The sequence below is a fragment of the Notolepis coatsorum genome (assembly GCF_963971535.1).
Source record: "Notolepis coatsorum genome assembly, chromosome: 2".
Taxonomy (NCBI): Eukaryota; Metazoa; Chordata; class Actinopteri; order Aulopiformes; family Paralepididae; genus Notolepis; species Notolepis coatsorum.
This window is the reverse complement of record NC_140166.1, coordinates 110372436-110389068: the sequence shown is the minus strand read 5'-3', so window position 1 is coordinate 110389068 and position 16633 is coordinate 110372436. Positions and strand designations below refer to the sequence as shown.

Below are 16633 nucleotides of genomic sequence, written 5' to 3'. Positions count from 1 at the left end.
CTCTGGAGTCCAGCTCTGGCTCCTCTGTCTGTGTCTCGCTCTCACATGTTGCCTTTGTGATAAACTTGACTAGCATGTGTTTCTGCACTCTCCCTTTACCGGGATGATAAACTAGGAAAGCGGGGCTTCCCTGGTCGTGCCCTACAAAAAGTCATTTTACACATCTGGACTCGGGCTTTCCCCTGTCCTGCAGGTACGCATAACACACTGATCCAAATCGGTGCATTCTGGCTAGATTACACTTCTTTCCTGTCAGTGCTGTATACGGGGCGGTGCCCGAGTGCTTATTAAAGCACCTGTTTCTGGTGTAAGCGGCTTCTTGCACCGCATAATGCCATAGGCTCTTAGGTAAGTTGCTATCTACTAGCTTACACCTAGCCATTTCGAAAAGGGTGCGCCATTCCCTCTCTGCCACTCCGTTCTGGTGTGGGGGATATGGACGTGACGTCTCGTGTCTTATCTTGTACCTTCTCAACAGTGATTGGAACTCTCTGTTCGTGAACTCGGTTTCGTTGTCGGACCTCAAGCATCCTACGTTACCATAAGGGGCTACGTCTGCCAGGAATTTCTCCGTGGCCTGGAGTGTGTCACTCTTTGCTTTGAGAAAGTAAACAAACACTGTGCACACATCTGTAAAATACTGTACATATCTAAAGCCTCCTATGGACTCGTTGCTTACTGGACCGGCTAGGTCCGTGTTAACTAATGCAAGTGGTACCTTTACTTTTTCTGTGGGATTTCTGTTTCTCGGTTGAGTAAACTTCCCCGTTTTGCATACAGCAAAATCTTTGTCAGGTCTACGCTTTTCACCTTCAATGTGCATGCCTTCTGTCACTGCTTGCAGTTTCAGTAAATCCTCGTAATTACAATGACCCATAATCTCGTGCCATGTCTGAATATCGTGACTGGCCGTCACGCTACACATATCATTATTATCATTACACTTGTCGTTGTCATTACACTCCGTTTGCAGATAATATATTCTCTGGTACATCTTTATGTCAAACCGTGTACCGTCAGGTTCTACAAGAAAATGTTTACCTTTATTGAAGAATACCTTGGCACTGCTTGCAGTAGCAGCTATTACAGAGAATAGTCCTTGTGGGAACGATGGTACGTAGAGAGCGTTCTTTAACGTCACCATACGCCGGCGCCCCCTACTGTCCGTGAGGCATACCTGTGCGTCTCCTCTCTCTTGCGCCAACCCGTAGGTGCGTCTCCCGTCCGCCAGCTCCATGCTGTGCCTCTCCGGGTGGAAAGTGTCATCAAAGTTCTTGAACCGACTCCTGTCGATGACATGGGATGACGCACCTGTGTCCACGATCAGTCCCCTCCTCTGGGCCCGCTGCAGCTGTGCCGGCCCGGCGATGCACGCCGTCCGCGCCCCAAAAGCGTAGTCTTCTTGTCCCATTATTCTCCGGGCGTCATCTCGATCCGTCTCACGTCAACCGTCGCTGCCGTCGTGTCCGCTGTCATCATCTTGTCTACAGCCGTCATCTTGTCCGTAGCCGCCATCTTGTCCACAGCCACCATCTTGTCCGTAGCCGCCATTTTGTCCGTGGCCGCCGTCTCGTCCATGGCCGCCGTCTCGTCCATGGCCGTCATCTTGTCCATGCGCGTATCGCGCGCTCTGGTCATGTTTCTTCATGCACGCTCTGTCTGTGTGCCCCGTGGATTTGCAGAAGCTACACCAGACAGCCTTTGTGCAGTCGCTTCTCCGATGGCCTTTCTCTCTGCATCGCCAACACGCCAGTTCCGTCGTGGTCCTGGTCCTCTCCCTTGGCGTCGCCTTTAGCACCCTCTCTCCCGCCTCCGCGGCGGCTGGGTGGGTATCTTCTGAGGCCTCGAAGTTTCTTAACTTGGCCTTGAACTGTCCCAGCGTCATGTCCGTTGAACCGTGTGTTACCACTAGGAGTGTGAACGGTTTGTACAGCTCTGGTAGTCCTCTCATCATCATCGCCATCATTAGCCCATCGCTTGGTGCTTCTCCTGCACTCCTCAATGGTGTCGTGATCTGCTCCGCTCTGTTGACGTATTCGGTCACAGTCTCGGTGTGCCCCTTCCTCAGGGCCGTTAGTGCTATGTAGAGGGCCACGACTCGGGGTCTTCCTCGCCCGATGTAATGCTCTCTCAATACCTCCAGGCTTTCTCGGCCTTTGTCTTTAGTGTCGCGGAATATCAGCCCCAAGCTGGTGTCGTCGAGCAGTGGCGCTAACTCACAGTACACGTCTGCGTTACGCTGGTCATCCAGGGCTTGCTCTTCCGCCGTCAGGTCTCCCGTGGGGGCTGCCAGGATTGTCTCCTTCAGTCCCGCACTGTGCATGCAGCATGGCATGCGCTCTTCCCAGAGCTCGTAGTCCTCTGCTTTTCCATTGAATGAGGGCCATTTGCCCCTTCCCTTGGTTTCCATCCTCTTCGTTGATGGTAGGCGTAGCTTTAGCTCTTGTTGGCCTAGCGTCTAGCCACGCGGTGCTCCCGGCGCTAACCTAGCCTATACTTTAGCTAAGCTTGCTACCCTTATTATTTCGCCCCGGCGCAGCGGAAGCGTGCTGGGCTCATAACCTGTTGACAGAATCCGGCTATAGGGCGACAATAATGTGGTCAAGAGGCATGGTTTCTATCTTTAGCCTTTAACTGGCGTGGTTTATTTATTCACATGGTATGAGCAGCAGTTCTAGAGTTCTCCTCTCACTGAGATGCTGGGGGGAAAGAGGTAGAGTAGGAGGAGACATCTCTATTTATACTCGCCACCTGGTGGTGTTCTTGAGTGGCTCCGCCTAGAGCGCCCTCTAGTGGAAACAGTTATATATGCAGTTAGACAGTTACTAACAATCCTACATAGAACCTCTGACTTCAACACTCCTCCCTCTCTTTCTATTATCTCTCCTCCTCATGCTCTTCTCCTCCTCAGCTCTCAGTATGTTGTAGTAAATCAAGTTGAGATGACAGCAGTGTGTTTTTATTGATATGTTATCTATCAAAAGCAGGCAACATGTTTAATGTGTTTTCAGTCAGTTATACTATGCTTGCTGAATGCAGCTGTATACATCCTCAGTGTTATCGTGCTCCTGTATAAACAGGGCTTTAGTGTGTTAGCAGAGTGCAGGATAAAGGACTCCTGGAACACAAGAGCCTTTAGTATGTTGGAGCCTGATACACATATTTTGTTGTAGATCCAATGTAAACAAATCAGACTTTGTGTAGAAATATTCATCAATACAGTCAAAAGTGCACACCATCATCACCACACCAGTCTGATACTGATGACATTACCGTGATAATCATGCCAGTCTTTTACTGAGGCTGTTTATCTGATTGGCTGCTGTTTAAATGGTAAATGGTAAATGGACTAAACGCTTTACAACATATGCCTCACATTCACCCATTCACTCACACATTCACGGTGAAGGCAACCATGCAAGGTGCCAACGGGCTCATTGGGAGCAGTTAGCAGTTAAACGACCGTTCAACTCTTCTATCCAGTGTGTGTTTTGTGTCTGGCTTTGTTACGGTGGGTGGCGAGGGGAGGTGAGAGAACCCAAATACTGGACAATGGTAATGAGAGAGAGGAGGCAGAGTCGACGGAGTAGGTACAATGAAAGGGCTTTACTGCGCAGTAGACACAAAGGTACATGTTACAGGGGTACAAAACAAAAGCGAATTATCAGCACGAAAGAAAACGTGGCAAGAATATATGGGAACAGACTTATGGGGAAATATAGAATAAAGGGTTATTCCGCGGATGGCAGGAATAACAGGGAGCTTCACGAATGGTGAACAGAGTAACATGGCAGGATACAGGGGGTAGACAGAACAATGGCACGACAAGGAAGTCAGTAATCTGGTTAAGGCCAGGCATGAACACAGACTGGCTGAATATCATAAACACACTGTGACAACACCAGACTAGACACAAGAGGCTTAAACCATAATACACAACCCAGACAGGGGGAAGACATCACACAAGGGAGGGGAGTACCAGAGACAATATGAACAGAGGAGGCACAACATTAAACATAGCTAGCCATCCTAGGCTAGGCATATATGTATGAGAAAGTTCAGGATCTGAGGTTGCCCGCTGGGTGGCAGCAGAAGGCCACTGTTCACATTGTTCAGGAAGGGACTCCGGCTGGGATTGTGACAGGCTTGGCATCTCTTGTTTAGCAGGCAACAATAATTGCAGGGTTTATTTCACCATCACCACATGAGTGTCACAAGGTGGTGGTGTACGTAGGACCCAATAGCAGACAAATGACAAGACGGCAGCAAGTCCAGGGTTTTTTAATGGAACAAGACTAATAAACAGAACAATGGAACAAAAACTAACAAAACAATTAGTCTCAGTGACAACTGGAAGAGGGGGGAAAAGTTAACACAATCACAAACTCTTACTACTGTACTAACATGGGGAACACTTACTTGAAAACATTGAACTTGAAACATGGAACGTGCAACATTGACAGAGTAGCAGAGACAATGGACTGACACAGAGAACAGGCAACAAGGAACTGAAATACACAGGAACAAATGACAAATGAGAGACATGGGAGGGGAAACAGACAATTAACTACAAGAAATAACACAATGAACTACAACTATGGACGACAAGACAAACACCAGACACAAGCAGACTACAGTCACTAAACGGAGAACCTAATAACAGACAGTGACTACAAAGGGGCAAATTCACAAAGAATGGATTACGTGGTGCTAATTGCACCCTTAACTGTGCGAGTTTAGCACGCGGTATCTGCTCCGTCTTTGCGCGCTATTCACTAAGGACATTGCGCGGATGAGATACGCCCATATGTGTGCAGTTTGCTCCTGATTTGCTCCAGCGCAGTTTGCTCACGGAGCACTTTGCACCTGACAGCGCTGTTGGCAGATATCAGGAAGGGGAAAAATCCCACAAGACAATGCATTGGGAAATTGTGTCCCATGACGAGACCTATTCCTGTGAATGTTATTGAGCAGATCGGAATAAGGGCACGCTTATAATTTATAAGGGAGCTTGCCCAAAATCACCCATAGTTTTCCACGTCGCGGCAGCACTTTGCTCTCGTCTGCCGGCTCACACCAGAGTACAATACACTGGTGAATAGCATGCAATGCCAGTCTTCCCACTAACAAAGAAACCAGATGTTGTCAATGGCAACATGGCAGTGCCATGGCACAGTTGAATACAATATTTAAATAATAAATAAATTTGCATGGGATCTCTGGATGGCTGGCTCAATATCATCCTTGATTTCATCGAGTAGATCAAGAATTGCTTGGGGTGGCAACCTGTGTCTCCGGTTGATTTCTGTCTCGCCTAAATCAAAAAGTGATCTCATTCGAAATATTCTTTCAAGAACACGCCTGGCATTACGATACCTTCGCCTGGCAACGATTACTGCTGCCATGATCACTCGAGACGCTGGCAATGACGCACCTTTATAGATGCGCTGAGTTACCACCAGATCTCTGAAGATGGCATGTGCGCCGCTTTAAGTGCTGGCCGTTGTGAATTGGGAGTGTTTTTGGTGGGTGAATACAGGGGGTTATTAACCGAGGCCCTCCATGTCCTTCCAGGTGAAGTATGCAGGTTCCAGAGACACTGTGGTTCAGTTCCTGTTCTACCAGCCAATTAGGTACCAGTGGAGAGAGACGGACTTCTTCCCCTGCTCTGTCACCTGTGGAGGAGGTGAGACTCATACTGTTCATAATGGAATAGACTGTGTTTATAAGATGATCCTTTATTAATCCCCTTGGGGACATTCAGGTGTCAAAAGTCAAAGCAGGTGAGTGGTGCAGTATGTACAGTATGAACAATATGAAAACTATGAGCTGTGTGGACATATATTATATTATATAGCTTTTATATAGCTTTTATATACAGTAGCTTTTACATTATATTATATTATATAGAGCTTTTATCCAAAGCGCTTTACGACTTATGCCTCTCATTCATACATTCACTCACACATGCACACACCGATGGGCGGAGAAAAAAATGCAAGTGTCTTGCTCAAGGACACTTCAACACCTGATTCAACCACCATGGTTAAGCGTTGTGTGGTGTTCAGGTCTGTGGGGTTTCAATGTACCAAAAGAGAAATGATACAATGAATATTTTCTTGTATTACCCCCCCCCCCCCCCCCCCCCCCCCCCCCCCAGTGTATCTTCACTGTCTTGTTACTCATTTATATGTTTCAAGATAAACATGATTTATTCCATTCATGTCTTGATAATAATGGTTAATTATTTTTACAGACATCACCAAAAAACGAATAGCATGTTTATTGATAAATATTATCCATACTTTTTGCTGTCTATAATGTTTGTAATTGAGATAAAGTTAACATTATGTTAAGTACTATTTTTACATGAATTGTTATGGCTTTATTGTTTTAAAATCTCAATCATTGTGTGTTGTGGGTCCACCTTACCTGTTAACATTGGGTGATAACACAACACCACTCAAGGGTTAAAGAAAAGCTGAAGGCTGTAGATTCAGGTTCAACTCAATTCAATTCAATTCAAATTTGTTATTAGTCCCACAAGGGGCAATTTAAGGGATGAATATGGCAAACAGCTGCATTTACAGTATACATATCCAAGACAGACGAGACATACATGACACTATTAAAGCACAAGAGACATGACACTGTTAGAACTCAACAATAGAATCATTCTGAACGGACTGCATTTGATTTGCTGTCAGTTATTGATGTTAGCTGCTGTAGAGAGAGCACTTATCTTCACACCACAGCCAGCGTTTCCATAGCTACTGCACCAGTAGAGGCCAATTCAGAAAACTGTTTTCTTTTGACCCAGAAGACAACACTGCTTCCTTCTCATTTGAGATTTAGTGATGGTGTTCTGTCTGGACGTGAAAAGACTGAAAAGAGCGGTCATCTGGTAATCGGAAGGTTCTCGGTTCGATTCCCGCTCCTCCTGGGCAGCGTGTTGTCCTTGAACAAGACACTTGACCCCTAATTTCTCCCGATGAGCAGGTTAAGATAAGATAAGATATTCCTTTATTGATCCCCTTGGGGAAATTCAGGCATCATAGCAGCATGGGGGAGGGGGGTACAGGTAGTAAAAAGCAGTGTAAACAATATAACAAATCAATATAATTAACATAACATAAGTAACTCTGGACATGTGCATAATGGTCAACAAGGTGCGAGATGAGGGTCAGTTATATTTGCCCTATAATAAATAGTTACAATATAGAATCTAATCCAATAATCTAAATCTAATCTAATATATAGTCTGAAAAAAACTAAATGCTAAAAGCTAAATATATGCAATATATAGTCTAATAATGCAATAATCTTAAACAAATCTAATATATAATCTAAAAATGCTAAATGCTCAATATATTATAGATCTGATGAAGTATACAGTATTCAGTATTCACATAAGGTATGTAGTATATTGTCCTTTCAGGTTCCTAGTAGTTGGATGTCTGGAGCCTGATGGCCGCTGGTATGAAGGACTGGCCGAGGCGGTTAGTTGAGTGTCGGGGGGTATGCAAGTTGGCTCCTTGCATGGTTGCCTCTGCCATCGGTGTGTGAATGTGTGAGTGAGAGGAATGAAACTGTAAAGCGATTTGGATAAAAGTGCTATATAAAAGCAAAACTTTTCCATCAGTAACCTCATTACAGAATAAATCAGAGCGGTGGTATACATGTGAGAACAATCAATCATCTCCTACACGTTGTAGGAGAAGATCATCAGACTCACATGCAGTCAGGCCGTGAGGCACAGGATATTTCAGAAGTGCTCACTCCATACTGTACATCTCTATGATGTGAGCAAACACTGCAACAGGAAATGAGCTTGCAGATGAAGATAGGTGGATAAAGAGGAATGGGGTGGGACTTGTGAGCTGAGGCAAACAGAATGCGTGAGGGCTTGACATATGTATACTTCAGCCAGGAGAGGCTTAGATCATTTGAGTGCAAAATGTACTGAAGCAAAGAGTAAAATAATCTTTGCTCTCGGTCTGGCAGGCATCAAATTCCTCTGTAGAAAGTACCCCCCCCCCCCCCCCCTTAGGTCTTAACTCTGAGTCTCTAATGTCTTGGGGAAGGGAGTTCCAGAGCCTGGGAGAAGAGCTCTGTCCACAAGACTGCAGAGGTTGGACTTGAGGGTGGAGAGAAGGGAGGATTTAGAGGGTTGATAGGGGAAGAGCAGATCAGTGAGCTATGGGAGGAACCGGCTGCACTAGAGCACTAAGTCTCCTCATGTGTTTCTCCAGGGTACCAGCTCAACTCCGCAGAGTGTACCGACATCCGTTCCAACCAGACCCTCCCCGAGCACCACTGTAACAGCTACCCAGAGAACACCAAGCCCATCCCCAAACTCAAAGAGTGCAACATGGACCCATGCCCTGAGAGGTATGGATGACAGGTTTGACCCTCCATCCTGGTCTGAAACTGCAGAAGCACCTGTTGTGTAACCTTGATACTGGGTTATTATTTACAGCTATTGCTATTACAAGTCCCTTTGTATGCAATGTTACTGTAGAGCAGTGGTTCTCAACCAGGCCTCCTTGGGGGAGTTTCAGGAGCCCCTCAGAAAAATAGGACCAATAGCCCAGAGAGAGAATATTGAAAAGTAACTATTCTTTCACCTTCACCACTGTTACCTCACCTACATCATTCTGGACTTCATCATATCCATATCCAACAACAAAGGTTCTCAGATGGGAACCCTGAGACAAAATCGTATGGACCCAAATCGTAAAGGAACAGGCCAACATTATGGGAAATGCGCTTAACGTCTTCTCCAGAGTCAGACAAGAAGATAAATACAAATGTCCTCCCTGTGTGTTCAGTAGAAAACTATCCGGCTGTGAGCTAGCCAAGCTTAGCACAAATGAATGGAAGCGGATACGGACCGCTAGCCTAGCTTACAACTCTGGGAGAGGCTAGCTGGTCAGATTAGAAATTAATCAATATGTATGAATGTGTCTTGCAGCTGTCATGAAGCTCTGGTCCAGACATTCTGACTATGTTTATTAAGCCGAGTTCAACTAAAGCGTTACCTCTCATCTCATTCCATTGCTCCTGTTCTCCGGGAATTGATTGATGTGGGGGTTTGATCAATACGAGCAAGAGAGCAAATGTTGGACCAGTAAACTGCTGGGTCTGAGATGGTTGGAACTTGTTAATATATGTAAGTACCAGCCCCAAAGCCTGCAGATCTGGGAGGCTTGTTAATACTGTATACACCAGCCCAGAGCCTGCAGGTCTGAGAGGGTAATATGCACCAGCCCAGAGCCTGCAGGTCTGAGAGGGTAATATGCACCAGCCCAGAGCCTGCAGGTATGAGAGGGTAATATGCACCAGCCCAGAGCCTGCAGGTATGAGAGGGTAATATGCACCAGCCCATAGCCTGCAGGTATGAGAGGGTAATATGCACCAGCCCAGAGCCTGCAGGTCTGAGAGGGTAATATGCACCAGCCCAGAGCCTGCAGGTCTGAGAGGGTAATATGCACCAGCCCAGAGCCTGCAGGTATGAGAGGGTAATATGCACCAGCCCAGAGCCTGCAGGTATGAGAGGGTAATATGCACCAGCCCATAGCCTGCCGGTATGAGAGGGCTGCTTATATTCATTAAATTCATTCAAGTCTTTATTTATTCTTGAAGAGGCAGTTGAGGTTTCCCTAATTTACAATGCCGTCGAGATTCACAGGCATATTAAAAACACAAAATAAAGATAAGGAAAAGCAAATCAGTCGATCATTGAATAAATAATAATAATAAAAAGATCAAGATTAAAAGTCACAGACTGAAACAGGGAGATTTGTAATTATGTTTTTAAACTGTCCATAGGTTAGTGGGGTATTGATTTTTAAGATCATTCTAAGAAGCTGGGGCATTTTTCAACCTTAATCCTATCGTTCTGTTCTGAGGAGGACAATGATAATCTGACATGTAACTCACCAACGTTCAGTTCTGTGTCTTGAGAGGAGAGCAGACCTCTACTGAACTGTAGACAGAGAGGAGAGCAGACCTCTACTGAACTGTAGACAGAGAGGAGAGCAGACCTCTACTGAACTGTAGACAGAGCAGACCTCTACTGAACTGTAGACAGAGAGGAGAGCAGACCTCTACTGAACTATACACATTATTTCCTCAACTATTTTCAACAGTAGTAGCTCCAACTCTGGGAAAGTTGAAGAAATGGTTATGGGAGGAACTCTCTGGTTACAGCTTCTGGTTCCCTTCATTATTATACGTGACTTGGATTTCGAACATCAGATTATCTGCATGATATATTTCCGGTTTTTGACACTGCCTGGACTGCTACGCTGATTTTTGGAACACAGATGTTTGTTTGACCGACTGCAGCTATTATGTTATTTTTTTAGCTAGTGCGGCTTACTGCTGTAGTATCTCACAATGCGATGGATCTCTTCCCTGTCGTCGGGATGTCAGAGCTGTCTATATCTGGAGGAACAACAATGGACCTGGTCATCAAGATCAGTGCTCTGGAGGAGATGGTCTTTAAACTCTGTGGTGGAAGTACTGAAGCATGTCATGAGTATTTGGAAGCCACTCTCCCTTGCAGTGGAGGCCCCCCTTGGAATCAAAGACACTGGGTGTGTGAGATGCGGAGAGGCCCAGGAGAGCCGCAGAGAATAACCAGGAGTCGTGGGACTTGCAGAGGAGGTCTCCCTTGTCCTCCCAGTAATCATCCGCCCATGGAAGTGAGCAACAGATGTAACATCCTGAGTGTGGAGGAGTTTCTGCTGTTACCTAACTGTCAAGGCTCTCCTCCTTTCCCGGCTCCCCCTGGAGACACAGGAATCACCACCTGTCTGTCATGGCTCCTCTCCTCTCTCTCCCCGGGGAGACCAGAGTGACTGGAGTTCTTGGACTTGATTCTCAGCATGTGGAGCTGGGAGTCCTGGTTCTGTTCTATGTGCTGTGGAGGGAGCTGCTGTTGCTGCTGGGGGTCCTGTCATGTCCCCGCTTCAGTCTGGGATCCAACAGGCCCTGTCCCGTGTGCCGCAGAGGGAGTTGTTGGTACTGCTGTCCCTGGGAGTGCTGTTGCTCTGGTTGGGCCTGCTACCAGTACTGTTGCTCTGGTTGGGCCTGCTACTGGGAGTGCTGTTGCTCTGGTTGGGCCTGCTACTGGGAGTACTGTTGCTCTGGTTGGGCCTGCTACTGGGAGTACTGTTGCTCTGGTTGGGCCTACTACTGGGAGTACTGTTGCTCTGGTTGGGCCTGCTACTGGGAGTACTGTTGCTCTGGTTGGGCATGCTACTGGGAGTGCTGTTGCTCTGGTTGGGCCTGCTACTGGGAGTACTGTTGCTCTGGTTGGGCCTGCTACTGGGAGTACTGTTGCTCTGGTTGGGCCTGCTACTGGGAGTGCTGTTGCTCTGGTTGGGCCTGCTACTGGGAGTGCTGTTGCTCTGGTTGGGCCTGCTACTGGGAGTACTGCTGCTCTGGTTGGGCCTGCTACTGGGAGTACTGTTGCTCTGGTTGGGCCTGCTACTGGGAGTGCTGTTGCTCTGGTTGGGCCTGCTACTGGGAGTACTGTTGCTCTGGTTGGGCCTGCTACTGGGAGTGCTGTTGCTCTGGTTGGGCCTGCTACTGGGAGTACTGTTGCTCTGGTTGGGCCTGCTACTGGGAGTGCTGTTGCTCTGGTTGGGCCTGCTACTGGGAGTACTGTTGCTCTGGTTGGGCCTGCTACTGGGAGTACTGTTGCTCTGGTTGGGCCTGCTACTGGGAGTACTGTTGCTCTGGTTGGGCCTGCTACTGGGAGTACTGTTGCTCTGGTTGGGCCTGCTACTGGGAGTACTGTTGCTCTGGTTGGGCCTGCTACTGGGAGTGCTGTTGCTCTGGTTGGGCCTGCTACTGGGAGTACTGTTGCTCTGGTTGGGCATGCTACTGGGAGTACTGTTGCTCTGGTTGGGCCTGCTACTGGGAGTACTGTTGCTCTGGTTGGGCCTGCTACTGGGAGTACTGTTGCTCTGGTTGGGCCTGCTACTGGGAGTGCTGTTGCTCTGGTTGGGCCTGCTACTGGGAGTGCTGTTGCTCTGGTTGGGCCTGCTACTAGGAGTGCTGTTTGAGCCCTTGGTTGAGTCTGCAGTTCCACCATCCCTGCTGCAGCAGCTGATGGTGCCGTCGCTGTTTCCACTGGTGTGGGGGCGGCTGCTGATGGTGTGGGGGGCGGCTGCTGATGGTGTGGGGGCGGCTGCTGATGGTGTGGGGGCGGCTGCTGATGGTGTGGGGGCTGCTGCTGATGGCAGTGATCGTGTCTCTAGCTCTGTCAGGCGTCCCGCAGTTGTTGGGGTTACTGTTGACTCTGCTGTGCAAGCCTGTGGCTCTAGGGCTAGAGATATTGTTTACAATGATTTGATCAACTGTGAATGGATCTGACATCGAAATAGTTACATAATACAAATATCTTGACATCTGGCTTGATGAGAAATGTACATTTAAGTACCATATAGAAAATGTTGCCAGTCATTTGGAATTAAATATTTATATCTCTAGACATGGTCGAGTTTCAAGTTTCTTTATTAGTTGTCAGTCATACAGAAATACAGAATACTTTGCATGAAATACTTCTTTCTGTTTTGCTACATGTAGATAATAACAAGATAGTATAAAATAAGTATAATATAAGTATAAAATAGAAAGTCAAGAAAGTCAAGTATGTAAACAAGTGTAAACAACAAAAATGTTCAGTATACCTATATATACAGTATGTACAGTCTATCATGCTGCTCTATTTATTACTGGTGATAGATATGGTATTCACCACTGCATCCTGTATGATGAAGTGGGTTAGTCTTATCTGGCAGAGAGGCAAAATAAACATTGGTATCTGTTTATCTTTAAAGCCATTGCCAGGAAATTACCACTTTATATCACAGTGTTGCTAGATTGGAACTATGGACCCTATCTGACCTGCTGAAATGACTGGCTTACGCTTAAGATCCCCAGACCACATCAAGCAAGAGGTGGACGCGGGCAAATACTGCGGCATGGTCATGCTAGACCTACAAAAGGCCTTCGACACTGTCAATCACACCATTCTGATTGACAAGCTAAAAGCAATTGGTTTTGATAGTTTATCAGTGAGCTGGATACAATCCTACTTGGAGGGGAGAGAACAGATGGTGGAGGTAAACGGTACCCTATCCCCCCCCCTCACAGTGAACTGTGGTGTTCCACAAGGAAGCATACTAGGACCACTACTGTTCCTAATTTATGCAAATGTCATGTCGTCAGCTTGTGACTGCAACTTGTTCCTGTTTGCGGACGACTCAGCCCTGCTGGTCTCTGACAAGAACAAGTTACAGGTTGAAAAAACCCTCAGCTCGGAACTAGGCAAAATCTGCATATGGCTCGCCGACAACAAACTATCATTACACATGGGCAAAACAGAGTCCATTCTCTTCGGTTCCAATAACAAACTCAGCAAGACCGACGGCTTCTCAGTTACAGTGGGTGACAATATTGTCACAAGGAAAGATGAAATTACCTACCTGGGTTCCATCCTAGAGGCTAATCTTTCCTGTGACAAAATGGCATCCAATGTAATAAAAAAAGTCAACCAACGAACTCGATTCTTGTACTGGATCTCCTCTCTGGTAAACAAGAATACCCTGAAGACTCTGGCAGGAGCACTCATTCAAGGGTACTACGACTATGCTTGCACCTCATGGTACCAAAGCACCTCAAAGGCACTAAAAACCAAATTACAAACATCTCAAAACAAACTAGTCAGACTACTGCTTGACCTGACTCCTAGAACCCACCTCACCCCTGCACACTTTGCCAACCTAGGATGGCTTAGAGTAGACGACAGAGTACAGCAACTTGCAATGGGCCTGGTCTACAAGATACACTACACGACCAAGGTACCCATGTACATGTACATGTACATGCCTCTGTTTATGATGAATTGAAAATGGGGGACCCTGGTGTAAACAAGACGAAAGTCTTTCTCTGGTCTGCATCCCCTTAACAATTGTATGTATTGAGCTGTACTGTACTGTACCCATTCTGCAATCTGTTAATAAACTTTTCAATCAATCAATCAATCATGTCAAAATACTTCCCAAAGGTCAGTGAATACCACGATCACAACACCAGAGGGAGCTCCACAAATCATGTAAAACCCAGATTCGGCTCAAACAAGGGACTAAACACGTTTCGCAATTATGCCACATCAATGTGGAACGCCCTACCCAAAGCTGTAAAGGAATGTGAATCACTACCCACCTTCAAAAACACTCTCAAAGAACACCTACGGGAGACTGCAATTCGAAACTGGCCCCTACAAATGTCCTAACCCAGTTGTACAATAAAGACCAAGCATGGCTTTGTCAGTATTCCAATGTACAGTGCCCCCCCCCTACCCAACCCCCCCCCCCCCCCCCCCCCAATGTACAGCCCCACCCAACCCCACCCCACCTACCCAACCTCCTCCAATGTACAGTTTCTATGTCAAATGTATGTCAGTATTCCAATGTACAGTGTGTCCCCCCCCCTACCCAACCCTCCCCTCCTCCAATGTACAGCCCCACCCCACCTACCCAACCTCCTCCAATGCACAGTTTCTATGTCAAATGTATATACACTCTTTTTCTGGATTTTTTTTGTATCACAAACAGTACTGTATTTGCAAATCTGGTATGTCATAAATGTATAGATGTAGCAGTACTGTCTATCTGTATGTCGTGTGTGTCATATGACGAATTGAAAATGGGGGAACCTGATGGAAACAAGACGAAAGTCTTTCTCAGGTCTGCATCCTCTTAACAATTGTATGTATTGAGCTGTACGGTACTGTACCCATTCTGCAATCTGTTAATAAACTTTTCAATTCAATTCAATTCAATTCAGAGTGCAGACTGAGCTTGGAAAGTCAGCCTTTTATTTCAATGCTCCAGCTTCTTGGAATGATCTTCAACTCACACTAAAAATCAATACCCCACTAACTCATGGACAGTTTAAAAACCTTGATTACAAATCTCTCTAGTTCAGTCTATGGCTGTTTTTAATTATGATCTTCTTTTTCTGTTTTTCTGGTCTTCTTTTTTGCATCTGTGTTTTATTATATATATATATATATATATATATATATATATATATATATATATATATATATATATATATATATATATATATATATATATATATATATATATATATATATATATATATATATATATATATTATGCATATTCTAATTTATCAAAGCCTTTTATTTTCATTATCTTTATTTTGTGTTTGATAACTGCAAAATTCTCAACATCATTGTAAATGAGAGCTTGCTCTCAATGATATTGTTTTAGATTAAATAATGATTTAATTTAATTTAATTTAATTTAATTTAATTTAATTTAATTTAATTTAATTTAATTTAATTTAATTTAATTTAATTTAATTTAATTTAATTTAATTGTTATATGGTGGCGTGACATGTGACATTTTGTTCCCACAGCGATGGATTCAAAGAGGTGATGCCATACGACCACTTCCAACCGCTGCCTCGGTGAGTATTTCAGTAAAACGCTCAATAAAGGCATTCCAGTAAGGAGATGGATGCCTTGATGTCAGATACCTAATTGGGATTTTAGCCTGGAATGTCTGGGACAGAGTGTCACTCCTGTGTTCAGAGGACAGAGTTTCATTCCCATTTCCATAGAACAGAGTGTCACTCTTGTGTCCATTTTGGCAGAGTACCTTTACTGCAGTATTGTAGCAGAGTACCTTTACTGCAGTATTGTAGCAGAGTACCTTTACTGCAGTATTGTAGCAGAGTACCTTTACTGCAGTATTGTAGCAGAGTACCTTTACTGCAGTATTGTAGCAGAGTACCTTTACTGCAGTATTGTAGCAGAGTACCTTTACTGCAGTATTGTAGCAGAGTACCTTTACTGTAGTATTGTAGCAGAGTACCTTTACTGCAGTATTGTAGCAGAGTACCTTTACTGCAGTATTGTAGCAGAGTACCTTTACTGCAGTATTGTAGCAGAGTACCTTTACTGCAGTATTGTAGCAGAGTACCTTTACTGCAGTATTGTAGCAGAGTACCTTTACTGTAGTATTGTAGCAGAGTACCTTTACTGTAGTATTGTAGCAGAGTAACTTTACTGCAGTATTGTAGCAGAGTACCTTTACTATAGTATTGTAGCAGCGTACCTTTACTGTAGTATTGTAGCAGAGTAGCTTTACTGTAGTATTGTAGCAGAGTACCTTTACTGCAGTATTGTAGCAGAGTACCTTTACTATAGTATTGTAGCAGAGTACCTTTACTGTAGTATTGTAGCAGAGTACCTTTACTGTAGTATTGTAGCAGAGTAACTTTACTGCAGTATTGTAGCAGAGTACCTTTACTATAGTATTGTAGCAGCGTACCTTTACTGTAGTATTGTAGCAGAGTAGCTTTACTGTAGTATTGTAGCAGAGTACCTTTACTGTAGTATTGTAGCAGAGTAACTTTACAGTATTGTAGGAGAGTACCTTTACTGCAGTATTGTAGCAGAGTACCTTTACTGCAGTATTGTAGCAGAGTACCTTTACTGTAGTATTGTAGCAGAGTACCTTTACTGCAGTATTGTAGCAGAGTACCTTTACTGCAGTATTGTAGCAGAGTACCTTTACTGCA

General features: G+C 45.2%; 1 protein-coding gene across 1 annotated transcript in view; it reads left to right on the top strand.

The window, feature by feature from the left end:
- The window catches only part of adamtsl3 (ADAMTS-like 3), a gene marked incomplete at its 5' end in the record, with an annotated part of 671346 nt that overhangs the window by 452380 nt on the left and 202333 nt on the right, over nt 1-16633 (top strand). The window contains 3 exons of the mRNA XM_084308274.1: nt 5575-5686; nt 8253-8391; nt 15467-15517. Of these exons, the coding sequence (XP_084164400.1) occupies nt 5575-5686; nt 8253-8391; nt 15467-15517 (302 nt within the window). The remainder of the gene's footprint in view (nt 1-5574; nt 5687-8252; nt 8392-15466; nt 15518-16633) is intronic.